The sequence below is a fragment of the Rutidosis leptorrhynchoides genome, chromosome 3 (genome assembly GCF_046630445.1).
Source record: "Rutidosis leptorrhynchoides isolate AG116_Rl617_1_P2 chromosome 3, CSIRO_AGI_Rlap_v1, whole genome shotgun sequence".
NCBI classification, from domain to species: Eukaryota; Viridiplantae; Streptophyta; class Magnoliopsida; order Asterales; family Asteraceae; genus Rutidosis; species Rutidosis leptorrhynchoides.
In genome coordinates this window covers 463,945,027-463,960,011 of record NC_092335.1, presented here as the reverse complement: position 1 = coordinate 463,960,011, position 14,985 = coordinate 463,945,027, and the positions used below count along the sequence as shown (strand labels likewise).

The window sequence follows — 14,985 nt, the reverse complement described above, 5'->3', positions numbered from 1 at the left end:
GCTAAATTTATTTTACAATCACGGCAAATTTTATCGGCTTTAATTAGTTTACCATTAGCTAACTCAATCATGTACTTAGCATCTAGAGGTAATGATGAACAATTCAATTTAGCGTGAAAGTCTCTACACACGTAACTTCTATCAGCACCAGTATCAAATATAATAGATGCGGATAAGTTATTAATGGTAAACGTACCCGTAATAAGCTCCAGGTCTTCACATGCCTCTCTAGCATTAATAACAAATGCTCTCCCACGTGCAGGTCCGATATTCTTCTCTGGATTCGGGCACTGGCTCTTATAGTGACCTTGTTTTCCACACCTAAAACAAGTAATGGTAGCCAAAGCAGTTCTATTTGCATTGGTGGCAGGAGTCTTGGTACCATTTGTATTTGTAACGAGAGCCCTACAATCTTCAGCAAGATGACCCTTTCGATTACATTTGTTGCATACCACATTACAGTAACCAGAGTGATGTTTGTGGCATCGGTTGCATAAAGGATTTTGTCCTTTATAACCAAAGCTTAAACCACTACCCGCACCTTGCGTGTTTTCTTGTTTCTTAAAAGATTGTTGTTGGTTACCTCGATCATAATTTCCATTCCACTTTCTTTTGTTACCTGATACCTTCACATCAGTATTGGATACTTTCTTATCCATAATGACCTGATCCATTAGCTCGTTTGCCATGGTTATAGCTTCATGAATTGTCTTAGGTTTCGATGCTGTAACATTTGCCTTGACCTTTTTGGGCAAACCATCTTTGTACATTTCAATCTTCCGTTCTTCAGTTGGAACCAATTCAGGACATAACAAAACTAATTCCATGAATCGCTGATTGTAGTTGGTGATTTCAGTACCAACAACCTTCAGGCTTCGTAATTCATCTTCCAACTTCCTAACCTCGTTCCTTGGACAATACTCGTTGATTAACATTGTTTTGAATTCTTCCCAAGGAGTATCATAAGCTACATCTCCTCCTACAGCCTTCACATAATTTTTCCACCACGTGAGTGCACTATCTTGTAAAGTGCACGATGCATACTTGGTCATGTCCTTTTCAACACAACCACTTATTTTAAACACAGTCTCCATCTTTTCTATCCACCGGGTTAAACCGATCGGTCCTTCTGTTCCACTGAATGATGAGGGCTTGCAAGCTTGAAAAGTTTTGTAAGTGCACCCCACACGAGGATTTGGGTTAACTGCAGCACCTCTTGCAGCCTCGACCCATAACATTCTGTCGTTCACTCGCTGATTGATGAGTTCCTGGATTTCTTGTTCCGTCATTCGGTTCAATCGCGCCATATTCTTCTATAAGAATGAAAAGAAAATAATTATTCACATGGAATATTATAGATGTAGTGTATAATTACAGTACATTATAGCTTATTAATAATATGAACCAGGTATTATTATAAAAGCCTTTTCTTCTTATTAGCGTTTTATAATTATATCTAGGGTAGTACCTACCCGTTAATGTCCATACTTAATAGCTTAGTACAGAATCAATTACTACCATCTAAATAATACTTAACCATGGAAAATTATTGCATTTCACACTTCACTATTTTACATATGCTTATCTTACATCGAACATTAAGCAAACCACACTAATAATATTATACAAAACATTATATGATCCCATGGTTTAATACGGCAGCGCATCGTTTGGTCTATTTTCTAGGACGTTGAGGTTCAAAGAATCGCTTAACGCTTATCCTGGCTGTCTGCCTATATTTTGACTGTGGGACTGAAGAACTGGATGCCGGGATAGAACGAATAGGAATAGCGGGAATAGGGGTGGTAGTGTCTAGTGGAGTTGGTGCCACATCATCCTTACTAAACTCGGGATTTGAATTTTCTAATTCATTAGCCTTTCGTTTCTTTCCTAGTTCGAACTCGTCTTTTGTAATTTCCTGTATTTCTTCCTCGGGTTCACTTTCCTCCTCGGGTTCACTTTCCTCCTCGGGTTCACTTTCCGGGTTCCCTATAGTCGGTTCATCCGGAATTTGTGAGTCTTCCCCAAAGATATTATTTTCGTCATCGGATAGGTTAATGACTGGAACACCATCTGAAGATTCTGGTTCGGAGTCGCTGAACGTGATGACAAGTTTTGAGCCCGACATCTATCACACAACAACTAACCCATTAGTACTACATAATATTTACATATAAATTTTAACCAACAATGATAAGCAATGGTTTTTAAATCAGACCCGGTCAAAGTCCAGACTTACTAATGTATCCTAACGACTTATCAGTTAGACACACTAATGCAAACCTGGTTCGCTAAGACCACCGCTCTGATACCACATGTCATAACCCGTCCTTAACCCTAAGAACGAGTTAGATAACGTATGATTTCATTGCGAGGTATTGACCTCTATATGCGACATTTTTAAAAGAACAACTGCAATTATTTTACATTACAAACCATAACTCTTATTTTAATACAAGCTTTAGACAATAAAAAGATGATTATCGTTTAGCGATAATCTTAGACTTACAAACTTTACATGTGATGATAACAATACGATTTCTAGCATATTTTACATTACAAATCCTCCGATATGCAGTTTTATTTTTGACACAAATATGCATACTCAAGATCTTGTTTAAATTCAACATGTTGCAGCGGAAGCTTTTAGTTATCACCTGAGAATAGACATGTTTAAAACGTCAACATAAAGTTGGTGAGATATAGGTTTAATGCCGGCAACAATATATATATAGACCACAAGATTTCATATATAAACATTTTAATAAAAATATTCTAAGTGGTTGAGCACTTGGTAACCATACTTAACATTTAATCACGTCGCATATTCCCTTTATTATGAAATCTTACTACACCGTACCAAGTGTAGTCACAAAACGAAGTACTGTGCAACCGTTGAATACTGGTCGTCCAGTCCGGTTGGGGTTGTCAGGCCCGATAGATCTATCAACAGGATTCGCGTTTACAATACCGCTGTAAATAACAGTTACCAAGCTACAGGGAAGTATGCCAGTGGTACAACTCAACGTAGAATATATTTTTCAGTTACTTGTGTCCATATCGTAAAACATAAAATACATGTATTCTCATCCCGAAATATTTAGAGTTTAAAAGTGGGACTATATACTCACTTTCGTCTTGAAGATATGTAATTTTGACTTGGTCTCCGATTGATATCACGAACCTATCCATATATAATATATCAATACCTTTTCTTTTTAAACAATCGTCACATATATATACTTATAATATTTTTAATACTTTTAATAATTCCTTAGTCCGTAGTTAGCAGTCCGATGTTAGTAATTCAATTTTAAATGGTTCATTTTTAGATGTTTAATAAACCCCTAACGAAATAAATAAAACCCCCATCGTATATGTATTGGTCGAGATTAATCTTGACCCACGGTACCGGTGTTGTCAAATGACGTGTTGCGTACATAAAGTACCGGTGTTGTCAAATGACGTGTTGCGTACAATCATGGGAATCTTATGATTAATCTTCTCGTATTGTTTACGGGTGATCCTGAACCATATAAAATTAAATTATGAGTACATATATATGAAATATCATGTTATTTTAAAAATATGTGATTTATTTAATTTTCTCCAATTATTTTCGTAGCTAAACTAGTCTTAGATATCCGATATCGTTTTGGTCATAGTTTCTTCGTTACAACTCCGTTTTCGTTGGTTCAACTTGCCACTTCCTTGGATCGAGTCCCTCTTTAAGAATATGAACTGTAAATACCTTAGTTTGTATTCGAAATCACAGGTCATAGGTCAAACTTTAGTGAAACTTATGAAGTTAATCATTTTTGTTACAAAAATATCATTTAATGACCATTTTTCTAAAAATACTTATACTTTGAATTAAATCATGAAATTTTTATGTGTTAACATATTCATAAGAAATATCATTTTTCCAGAATATAAACCTCCAATTCAAAGTTCAAGATGGTTTTTAATTATCCAACCCAAAACAGCCCCCGGTTACACTCCGACGTCGTAAATTCAGTTTTTAAGGTGTTCTTTGAAAAACCAAGTTATACCTTGTTAAATTAGCATATATTTATGTTATATTACAGGTCTTGAAGTATTTTAAAAGTTAAGTTAGAAGGATCTATTTAGTTTGCAAACAAGTTTGAAAACATTCAAACTATGTTCTTGTTGTTAAAATTTTATACCACAAAATAAGATAGCTATATATATATGAATCGAATAAGGTTATGAACATAGTTACTACCTCAAGTTCCTTGGACAAGGTTGCTGTAAAAGAGGAGTAAAAAGCTAGAACCAAAAGGGTGATGGAATTGGATGAAAGATTGGAAGTAAGTTTGTGTTCTTGGAAGAATTTCTTGAAGTGTTGTTGTAAGAGTTTTATTATGGTGATTAAGTGATGTTTTTGAAGCTAGATATTCATGGTATCTTGCTGGGATTATGATGAACACTTAAGGTTCTTAAGATTGTGTTTTGTTTAGAGAAAATGAGGTAGTAAAGATTGAAAATGGATGGAGTATATAAAGCCTTAAAAAAACGTTTTTCATGGGAAACATGGACAAGATTTTCAAGTTGTTATTTTGTGAAATTAGTCAACAAACTTCCAAATTCTAATTACCTCTCATCTAGGGCAGTAATAATGGCTAGTTAGGTGGTGATTTGATGTGTATATACTAATAGTAAATACGTATAGAAGCTAGGTATGATACGAGTACATATACTCTAGATATACGTATAGAAATCTTGTGAAAAATGGAATGAGAATTCAAATATAGCTATCTTTTGTGAATACACTTATATTGTTTTATGTATTTAAGTCCTTAAAAAGTGATTAAATACATTACATATACGATATATGTATAAACATTATAGGTCATAAGTATTTATGTCAAATAACGTTACGTATGATTATCGTTTTGAAAACTTAAGTTAGTAGTTTCAAAATATACTTATAACTTATTGTTATTAATACAAAATGAGGTATTAAAACATCCTTAGATCATGTTAAGTATGTATATATACATATATATACACAAACGTATAATTATCATATATTATATAGTTCGTGATATCATCGGTCAAACTAGACGGTCAAACGTTGTGTAAATCTCTCTTCGGAAACATAAATCTCAACAATTTGGATTGCTTATCATGTTGGTAAGGTTTAATTTATATAAATATTAATCTTATAAATATAGAACGATCGAAAAAGTGCGGGTCATTACATGTTAACTATATATATATATATATATATATATATATATATATATATATATATATATATATATATATATATATATATATATATATATATATATATATATATATATATCACATAGTTTTTACAAGTTTTAACGTTCGTGAATCGCTGGTCAATTTGGGTGGTCAATTGTCTACATGAAACCTATTTTAATTAATCAAGTCTTAACAAGTTTGATTGCTTAACATGTTGAAAACATTCAATCATGAAAATATAGTTTTCATTTAATATATATAATCATGGAAAAGTTTGGGTCACTACACGAGCGAGCCCGCAAACCACCCTCCGGCTTGGTTGCTGTGTACGATCAAACCCTCGAGGCATGGAATTTTTGAATCCCTCCAACCACCTTTTTCATGAGAGTTTTATCCGCTTACAACATAGGATTAGGTCAATTGCACCCGTACAGTTCTACCCGATTATCCTTGTTTGAGATGTGGTGTTAGGCTAACAATCGAGAGCCCTCATTGGTAGTTTTTCAAAATATCTTCCGTTGCCAAGTAAGCGAGCATGACTGGTACAGTTTTTCCGATCGAGTTGCCTTTACCGCCGGTCAAAAGAAAGGTTTGTAGAGTTCTTGGAAAGATTCTTTTTATTTTGTTGATAACAAATTTGTTCCCCCTGAATTTGCTAACATCCTGAATGGCACACTGATTCAAACTCTTCTTTGAATAAACCCCCATCTATGGACCAGGCTGAGCAAGAACTGTTCGACCTGTGCTCCAGCAAAAAGTTGAAACTCTGCATCTATCCAAACGAAGTCCTGTTTCTTACCAAAGTTTCATCCTACTGGCCCTTTGCTGGTACCCAGCCAGTCATCATGCTTAGGGGAAAGGGTATATTCTGTTTTTGCCTAAATCAATTAATTGATGATTTACTTTAGTGCATGCTAACCGTTGCGCGCTTTTTTGCAGCGATGAATGCTCGTGACATTCTTTTGGAAGACGACTTTAAAGGCTATACCATCAAGAAAGAAGCTGTTGACCAAGATGCTATCATGAAGGATGCTGATGCGACAATGAGCGAGGGAGGGGCGGATGAGGCCACATCGAAGCGCTGCTCCTCTGTGCCTCAACCCTCCAGTCAAAAAGAGTAAAGCTACAAATTCTTCTGAAGGTAAAATATAACTTAAATTGTTTTTCTGAAGTTTATATCTTACATTGCTCATGCCTGATTGTGATTTTTTCATGCCAGTTGTTCACATTGATGAGGATGTGGAGCTCACTATTTCTGCCACCGATCCATCGGTTGCCAATGCACCCCCTGTGCCCTCAGCTAATGTTCAACCAATATCTCCAGTTCCACTTGCCGTGATTGCTCCTCCTTCTTCAACTTTTGCTGCCAGCCGAGCTAGTGCCACCCCTTTCGTCCGAGCGCCCATTTTAAATGACAACCGATACGTGAAAATTCAAGTGAACAACTTAGCTAGTATTTTAAATGTGTCTAAGCGCGCCGCGCATGAGCAAAATTTGTACATGCAGGGGTGAGCTCCTGCAGTCGTTTGACAAGAGTTAGAAAAAATGACGCCGGAGCAGCAGCTAAATTTTGATACGCCGCTATCGTTTTTAACATGGGCAAGGGACTGTGACAGGTTAAGCACTGAGCGCACTCATCACATATCCACATGTTCGGGTAGTTGCAGAAGAGGGTGCAAATTCTGAAAACACAGTTTAAAGTGGCCAATGACGTGCTAAAAACAGCTGAGGCCACTATTGAATCTTTGAAAAAGGACAAAGTTGATCTTCTATCATCACAGGTTGACTATGAAGAGGAAAACATGGTATTAAGGGAGGAGCTTGTTGTTGCTACCTCAAATGTTGATTTGCTAACCTTTGAGAGGAACAATCTTACAACCCAGGTTACCGAAGTGTCTGCGAGCCGTGACGTCATTCGACGAACTTATGCAGATCTACACGTGGCACTTCCAACCATTGCAATTCATGCGTTGAGCGCCTCCATTGTTGCAGAGCTTTACTTACAAGCTCTTAAGGCGAGCAAGGCATTAGAGCGAGTGTGCTTCTGGGATCTGATCTCAAAGAACCTTGAAGTACCAGCTGTCATTCCCCAAATCATCACAGATTAACTTGAAGAGGATGCTTATGAGAAGCTACTTAAGTCCAGCAAGGCACTGGAAAACATTTCAATCCAAACTCTTGCAGATTTTGCCCTTGATCCTGCTGTTTCTGTGTAGGACCTTTTATCAATGAAGTTTTAGGTTGGCGAGCCAATGCTCGCCGTATGGGGTTATAGCGCGTGCTTTGTATGGCGCCTTGTAACGTTTTTTTGCTATGAGCATGGTGGTCTTGGGTGCGCCATAAGCTTACATTGCTTTTGGCCCCATGAGCTCAATGCCCTTAAGGGGTGCACATGTTATTGGCGTGCTTCGTGCGACGCTTTTAACATTACGGGTGTGCCCCCAAACGTAGTTTAGTTTATTATTTTCTGTTTCCACGGGGCAATTCGCCTGATCGCTGCGTACGAGGGTTCGAAGGATTGCTACTGTTAGTGTAGGGCATAGTTCCAAACAAGCCACGTAGTTTAGACTTTAATTTTCCAGCAATTGTAATGGCCTGCGTGCCAACTTAGCTCTTGTGCTATAAGCTCTTTCTTTTGTAATGTCACTATGCAACTAATGCTATGCATTGTTTCTTTCATAATGGTAATAAGTAAAGTAACCCATTATATTTCTTATTGTATTGTTCGCGTCATTAGGCGTATTAAGTTCTTAAAACTTAAAGTTTTATTTGCATACAAGCCAATGTGTACTCGTTTATACTCTAAATTTAATAACACTAACTGATGCCAAACTATTGTGCACATAGCCAACGCTTTTCATTGCATTATTAAGTAAATTATTCAGAGTCTTCCAAGTGAACCAACACTTAGGTTAGTGGGCAAGCAACCCCAATGATTGTCGTTTATAGTCATGACTTGCAGTCTTCTAGTCTGCTAGAGTGTGTTGGTCTAGGAAAACCAATGCCTGTTACCCACCCTAAGATCTAGCCTTGTAACCAAATAGGCTTCTGCCACGCGGGAGCTAGAGATCATCCCTTAAGGAGGCATGATGCACGTAATAGCTATCATATTGTGCGTTGAAATGTAACCAAACACTTCCATTCAAAAAATTAAATTTATTCATTGTAAAATAAATTAAATTCTCAAGTCATATCCAAATGACAATTTATTGCAACCATGAAAGAAATACGAATTGTCTTAAAAGTAAACAAAATAACATTTTAAAGGAACTAAAAAATGTAAATGTTTAAAAGTCGGGGTGATCAATCCCTAGTGCTGCAGCCTGACAATTATATGTAACATCTTTTCAAATTAGTTGCATGCCAAGTGCGGGGTATTCGTTCTCCATTCAATCCTGCCAGCATATAGGACCCCGTTGCGCTTATTCCAGTAACTTCATAAGGACCTTCCCAGTTTGGTCCCAGCTTTCCAGTATTCTTAGCCCGACTTGCTTCATTGTTACGCCACACATAAACTCCAACCCTAAATGACATAGGTTTAACGCGCTTGTCGTAGTACTTAGAGATCTTTTGCTTGTTAATTGCTTCCCGTATGGCGACTATTTCCCTGCGCTCTTCTAGCATATCTAGATTAGCGTGCAAGCCCTCATCGTTACTTGACTCGTCAAAGCTATGTATGCACTTCGTTGGAACCATTAATTCTGCGGGATTGCTGCTTCTCATCCGTAGACCAAGCTGAACGGTATTTCTCCTGTGCTTTTTTTATGAATGGTACGATGCGCCCATAAAACACTTGGGAGCTCATCGACTCACTCATTACCATACAAACCCAGGCGAGCCTTTATCCCCTTTAAAATATCTCAGTTTGTTACTTCACATTGGCCATTGGCTTGTGGGTGCACGACCGAAGTGAAAGACTTCTTGATATTCAGCTTCTGACACCAGCTCTTAAAAGGCTCGCCTTCAAAATGAGTACCATTGTCACTAACAATTTCATTTGGGATACCAAACCTGCACACAATATCTTCCCAAGAGAAGTTATGGATGCGCCTGCTGGTTAACTGTTGCCAATACCTTTGCCTCTACCCACTTGGTGAAATAATCAATTGCTACCACCAAGAATTTTATTCCTCCTGAGCAAGAAATGATGGTGTAAATACTGTTAAAGCACGTATATTGCAAAGTATTACATAAGCGTTTTATTTCAAGCGTACCTGAGCAATCAAAAACAATAGGACCGATAATGTCGATGGCCCACTTGTTGAACGGCCATGCTGCCGTTATTGGTATCATTGGGTGCCGCGGTGCTCGACTTATTGGTGCGTGCTGTTGACACGACTGGCACGTCCTTACTATTTCTGCCGCATCGTTGTGAATGGAGGGCCAGTAATACCCTATGTGCATCACTTTTGCGGAAATTGTTCTGTACCTAGAGTGTAAAGCACAAGAGCCTTCGTGAACTTCTCAAAGCACCGCTTTAGCTTGATTAGGCCCAATACACTTCAGGATTGGGCCTAGATAGGCTTTCCTGTATAAAACTCCTTCGATTAATGCGTACATGGGAGCTTTCATGCGGACCTTTCGCGCTTCTTTTTCATCTGCTGGGAGTTCACCCACAGTTAAGAATTTCATCAACGGTGTCATCCAATTTGGGCTTTCCTCCACGATGGGCACAACAACTGATTTCTCATCGATAGATTTTTCCGTTAACACTTCAACCCATACTTTTTTGTGTAGATGATTAAAAGCCAGAGCAACCAATTTGCTCAGTGTGTCTGCCTTCTTGTTTTTCCCCTGGGTACCTGCGTCAATCTAAAAACATCAAACTCATTTGCTAATTCATTAACCAGTTCCATGTACCGCTGCATAGAGGCTTCATGCTCTCTAAACGATCCATTGACCTGGTTAGTAACCAACTACGAGTCAACATACACATCCAAGTGCTTTATTCCGAGTTGTTACACTATGCGCATCCGAGACAGTAATGCTTCGTATTCAGACTCATTATTGGTCGCAGCAAACGTGAATTGGAGTGAATAAGTATGCTCATCTCCGTCGGGACTCGTGAGGACCAGTCCAGCGCCAGCGCCTTCGAGCCCACAAGTTCCATCCGTATATAGCTCCCATACCTAATTCTTGTTACGGCCGATTGTAGTGCTTTCTGCGAGTGGTTCTACTTCTCCCGTTATTTCAGCCAAATAATCTGCAAGTATCTGGCCTTTTATCGCCGTGCGCGGGGAGTAATTGATTTCGTGCTCTCACAATCCAATAGCCCATTTGGCCAATCTACCCAAAACCTCGGGCTTGTACAATACCTATCATCACATGTTATCAGCGTATCACAATTAATTCAAGCGCGTATTTGGCGTCTTATAAGATTGTGTAAAAAAGAGATTGGGATGCGCATGCCGTGACTTATACCTGTCTTATCGGTTGATCAGTTAACACCACTATTGGATGCGCCTGGAAGTACCTGCAAAGCCGACGAGCTGTATGTACTAGCGCGTATACGAGCTTTTCAATCATTGGGTAGTTAACTTCACTGCCGCTAAGTGCTTTGCTGACAAAATACACAGGCATTTGTACCTGTGCCAAAATAGTGGGAAACACATAGTAAGCATTACATTCAATACCTATTCCAAGTCTCGATATGCGACATACCTGCCCCCTTTCTACGACAAGAACAGAACTGATCGCTTCTTTTGAAGTCACAAGATACAACATCAATGTCTTGCCCGCTATTGGCGCAGTCAAAGTAGGCAGCTCCCTTAGGAGCGACTTCATCTCAATAAAAGCTTTCTCGACCTCTTCAGTCAACCTGAATTCTGACTTTTTCAATGAATTCTTAAGGGTCTGGAAAAAGGTAATGATCGCTCCGCAGCTTTTGACAGGAATCTAGTTAGCGCAACCAACTTGCCTATCAAAATTTGCACTTCTTTCCTTGATTTTGGGGAGCTCATGCGCTTTACGGGTTCGATATTCTTGGGATTAGCCTTGATTCCTTGTGGCGTCACTATATGTCCCAAGAACTTGCCTTCTTCCTCCCCAAATCTGCACTTTGTAGGATTAAGCTTCATGTTGATTTTTCGCAGAGAGTTGAACGTTTCCTGAATATCAGCCAATAATTGTACTTATGTGTTGCTTTTGATGACTAAGTCATCTACGTAAGCCTTGAGATTTCTGCCGATTTGATCCTTGAATGCCAAATCCACTACTCTCTGGTACGTTGCCCCAACATTCTTCAACCCGAAAGGCATTTTTATGTAACAATAGATACCCTGATCGGTGTAGAATGCGGTCTTATCTTCATCCGCTGTTGCCATCTGAATATGGTGATACCCCTTATACGCGTCCAAAAAGCATTTGAACCTAAAACCAGGAAGGGATTCAACTTCCCAGTCAATCTCAGGCAAAGGATAATTTATCTTCAGGACACGCCTTATTGATGTCCTTAAAATTGACGCACATGCGCCACGATCCATCTCCTTTTTTAACCAAAACGGGATTCGCGACCCAAGTCTGATACCGCACCTCTTTAAGAATATTTGCATGAACCAGCTTGTCCACCTCCAACCTCAACCATTCGCTTCTTTTTGGTGCCATTGGGCGCTTCTTTTGTTGCACCGGAGTCAAGTTTGGATTCGCGTGCAGCTTGTGCTCAGCAATATTTCGTGGTACCCCAGTCATATCATCCTCACACCACGCGAAGATGTCCATGTTGGCTATCAGTATGTCGCACAACTAGACTTAGATGTCATCTGAAAGGTTACCCCCAATTCGAATTCCTTTGTCAGGGTACTTCGGATTGACTAGGATAGAACTGCTTTGTACCTATTCTTCAACTGTAGGCAATAGTTTAGGTGGTGTTACCGAAGCACGTAGTGCTCTTCCGGACTCCATCCGAATAGTACCAATACATTACTTAGTAGGAAACTTGATCATGCCATGAACGGTATAGGGTACCGCGCCAAACTTCTGCAAATCCATTCGCCCGAGGAGTGCATTGTAATACAGATAAGAAAGCACCACACAGAATTGAACAGGGATGGCCCGCGTGCGGGTTGAAATGTTATCATCGACCAGCTCTAGTTCAAGCTCTATGCACCCTAATGGCCATGCAAATTCGTCGAAGAATCCTGACAGAATAGTTGTGGGTGCCCGCATATTAGACTTGATTGTCTCTGGTAACTGCCTGAAGTAGTGTTCATACATTACGTCGACGTTGCTACCCGTGTCACATTTAATTTTCGCACATTGTATCCACAGTCAGTGATGCGACCTTTAATGATTATGGGCGCATGTGAAGGATTAAGTGTTTGCATTAGAAGGAAGATAATAGCTTCCGCCTCCCATTCCTCCAATTGCTCGGCTTTGCACCTCTGACCAGAGCGCCAAGCGTGCACCATGTTTATCATTTTATCAGAATTTTTGTCACCACCCTTCTTTTGGTTGGGTGCGGTTTTCTCTGATTAATTACCCTACAACGCAGTCCCCTGTTTTTTTAAGGTTTTCAGGTGATTAAGCTCACCCCTTCTCAAACATTCGATAACTTTTTCAATAAAAGACTTGCAACGATCAATCTCGTGTCCATAGTCATCATGAAACTCACAATACTTGGATTTGTCTCTCCTAGCATATTCTGACATTTTCGCAGGAGCAAAGAGCGTCAGACAAATTGGCTCGGTAGCTAGGATTTCCTTTGGGGTTTTAGTCAATTCGCGCATAATTGCAAAGTTTTGACTTGGGAAGTGACCCTTCCCTTGATCAGAATTGCTTAACTTCTGAAACTTATTGTATTTTGATGATGCACAACCCTGGCTATATTTGACACCCTTGCGCTTTGATCCTCCTGCTTGACTGCGATAAGAATCATCGTCTTTGTTACTTTTGCCATCGGGATTTTTTCCACTATTCCTAGTGGTATCTTCCCTCGCACGCATATGCTCGTTCTCTTCATTGATTGCCTCGACCAAAGTATCAGGAACCTTCATATACAAGCACTACCACAGGGCAAGATGTCGCTCACTATACAACCCGTGCATAAAACTGGACACTTTTGGCTTTCGGGGAGTCCAGCCATTTTAGCGACTTCTTTGGTGCATCGATCTATGAACTGCCCAAGGGATTCTCTTGTACCTTGTCTGATATCATGACATTCAACATGCGTCCTTTTGTGGGTGCGCATGTTGTGAAAGTTTAACAGGAAGCATGCTCGGAGATCGTTATAGGAGGTGACAAGAGGTAACAGCAAATTACTAAACCATTCCCTTGTGACTCCCTGCAACAAATTCTGAAATTCCAAACACTTGGTTTCATCGTTCCAAGCCTGAGCGTGCGCTATTCCTTCATACCTTTTTAAGAAATCATCTGGATTTGTCATGCCATCTTACCATCCCATAGTCAATGGAATAATAGGAGGTGATTCGGGCACATAATTGGCAATATAGGGCATAAACTTTTCATTAACTGGCGCAACCTCCATGAAGGGTTTTACCTTTAGCCCTATTATTCCCGCATAAAAGTTTTCCAATACTTCTTCACCCTTGTCTGGCACTGTGAATGCCTGCGCATATTTATCTGGTGCAGCTCCAGCCAGTATGGCAAGTAAATCTTCTTGGCTCTTCTTCATGATTTCACCCGCATGATCGGTAGTATACCCCGAAGGTGTACTTGGCGAAAGCAAGGATGATAACTTAGAAATGGGCGAGGACATGCGCTTTCTTTGTATTTTGTCCAAGGGAGTGCGATCGTTAGTTGGATGTCCAACATCGATGTTCTTCCCTGCTAAATACTCGCATGCACTCCCTGGGGTCATTACTCGCCGGGCATGAACCGTTCACTTTGACGTAGAGTATATAGTAACAGACCCCACCGTAGTAAGAGGGACCTCTTCCTCATACTCATCTTCTTCATCATCTTCGTCACACGGTGCCCAGTATTCAGTAGTTGTTTGTGACATCAATGACTGATACACCGGGGGAGTAACTGTTGACGACGTTTTTGATTTTTCCGGGAGCTTTACTGCTCCAGAGCTTGGAGTTTTGCTTGTGACCGGAGTCTTGTCTAGGTTTGCTTGCTTCGACCCCATAATATCAGGACCCTGAGAATGAGAAGATTGATTGCTACCAGACTTTCCCATCGTAACCTGTTACACAAGAAAAACCATAAAAAGATTAAAAGCTTTATAGTTAATCGTTCGTAACATATAAAACTTTTTACGCGATTCTAGTTATGGTCCCACGGATGGCGCCATTTGATCAAACATAAATCTGCTCAAATAGCGAAATTGATGTTGAGTGCATGAGGGAGTGTTTAAGAACGTTTATAGCTTTGATCTCCGGTCCGGTTTACCGTGAATAAGGGATCGAGATGATGATATACGAAACGGTGATCAAAGCTACGTCCACCATTGATGTCAGTTGCCGCAACAATGGCTACTAGAGGTGGTTGCATAGGGTTTATGTTCATGGAACATACATGTTACCATAAGTATGTTTTCTGGATGCAATCGTCAATTCGAGTAATACAGAAAACGTTGTGTCGAGTGAAGGAGGTTAAGGGTCGTATTTATAATAAAACCCTAACCCTAGAATGCCTCATAATTAGGTTCTAGATCCTACTGGATAACCATCATAAATAAAGAGTTTATTATTGGAAAAGGATCACGTTTAATTATGGATAAGATCATATCCGATTGCTTTCGTGTGGGCTAAGCAATACCCGCGTGCGCACCTCCTAATCAGATGTTTT

The 14,985-nt window shown here is 39.6% G+C and overlaps 2 protein-coding genes across 2 annotated transcripts; both read right to left on the bottom strand.

The window, feature by feature from the left end:
* Positions 1 to 8,565: 8,565 nt before the first annotated feature.
* On the bottom strand, positions 8,566 to 9,639 carry LOC139901619 (uncharacterized). The gene is made up of 3 exons (XM_071884312.1): positions 9,450 to 9,639; positions 9,310 to 9,368; positions 8,566 to 8,991 (listed from the first exon to the last, which is right to left on the bottom strand). The coding sequence occupies exons 1-3, from the start codon at positions 9,637 to 9,639 to the stop codon at positions 8,566 to 8,568; spliced, it is 675 nt and encodes a 224-aa protein (XP_071740413.1).
* Positions 9,640 to 12,713: 3,074 nt separating this feature from the next.
* LOC139901618 (uncharacterized) lies at positions 12,714 to 13,615 on the bottom strand. The gene is made up of 2 exons (XM_071884311.1): positions 13,262 to 13,615; positions 12,714 to 13,220 (listed from the first exon to the last, which is right to left on the bottom strand). Exons 1-2 carry the CDS (start codon positions 13,613 to 13,615, stop codon positions 12,714 to 12,716), a joined length of 861 nt encoding a protein of 286 aa, XP_071740412.1.
* Between the last annotated feature and the right edge of the window lie 1,370 nt (positions 13,616 to 14,985).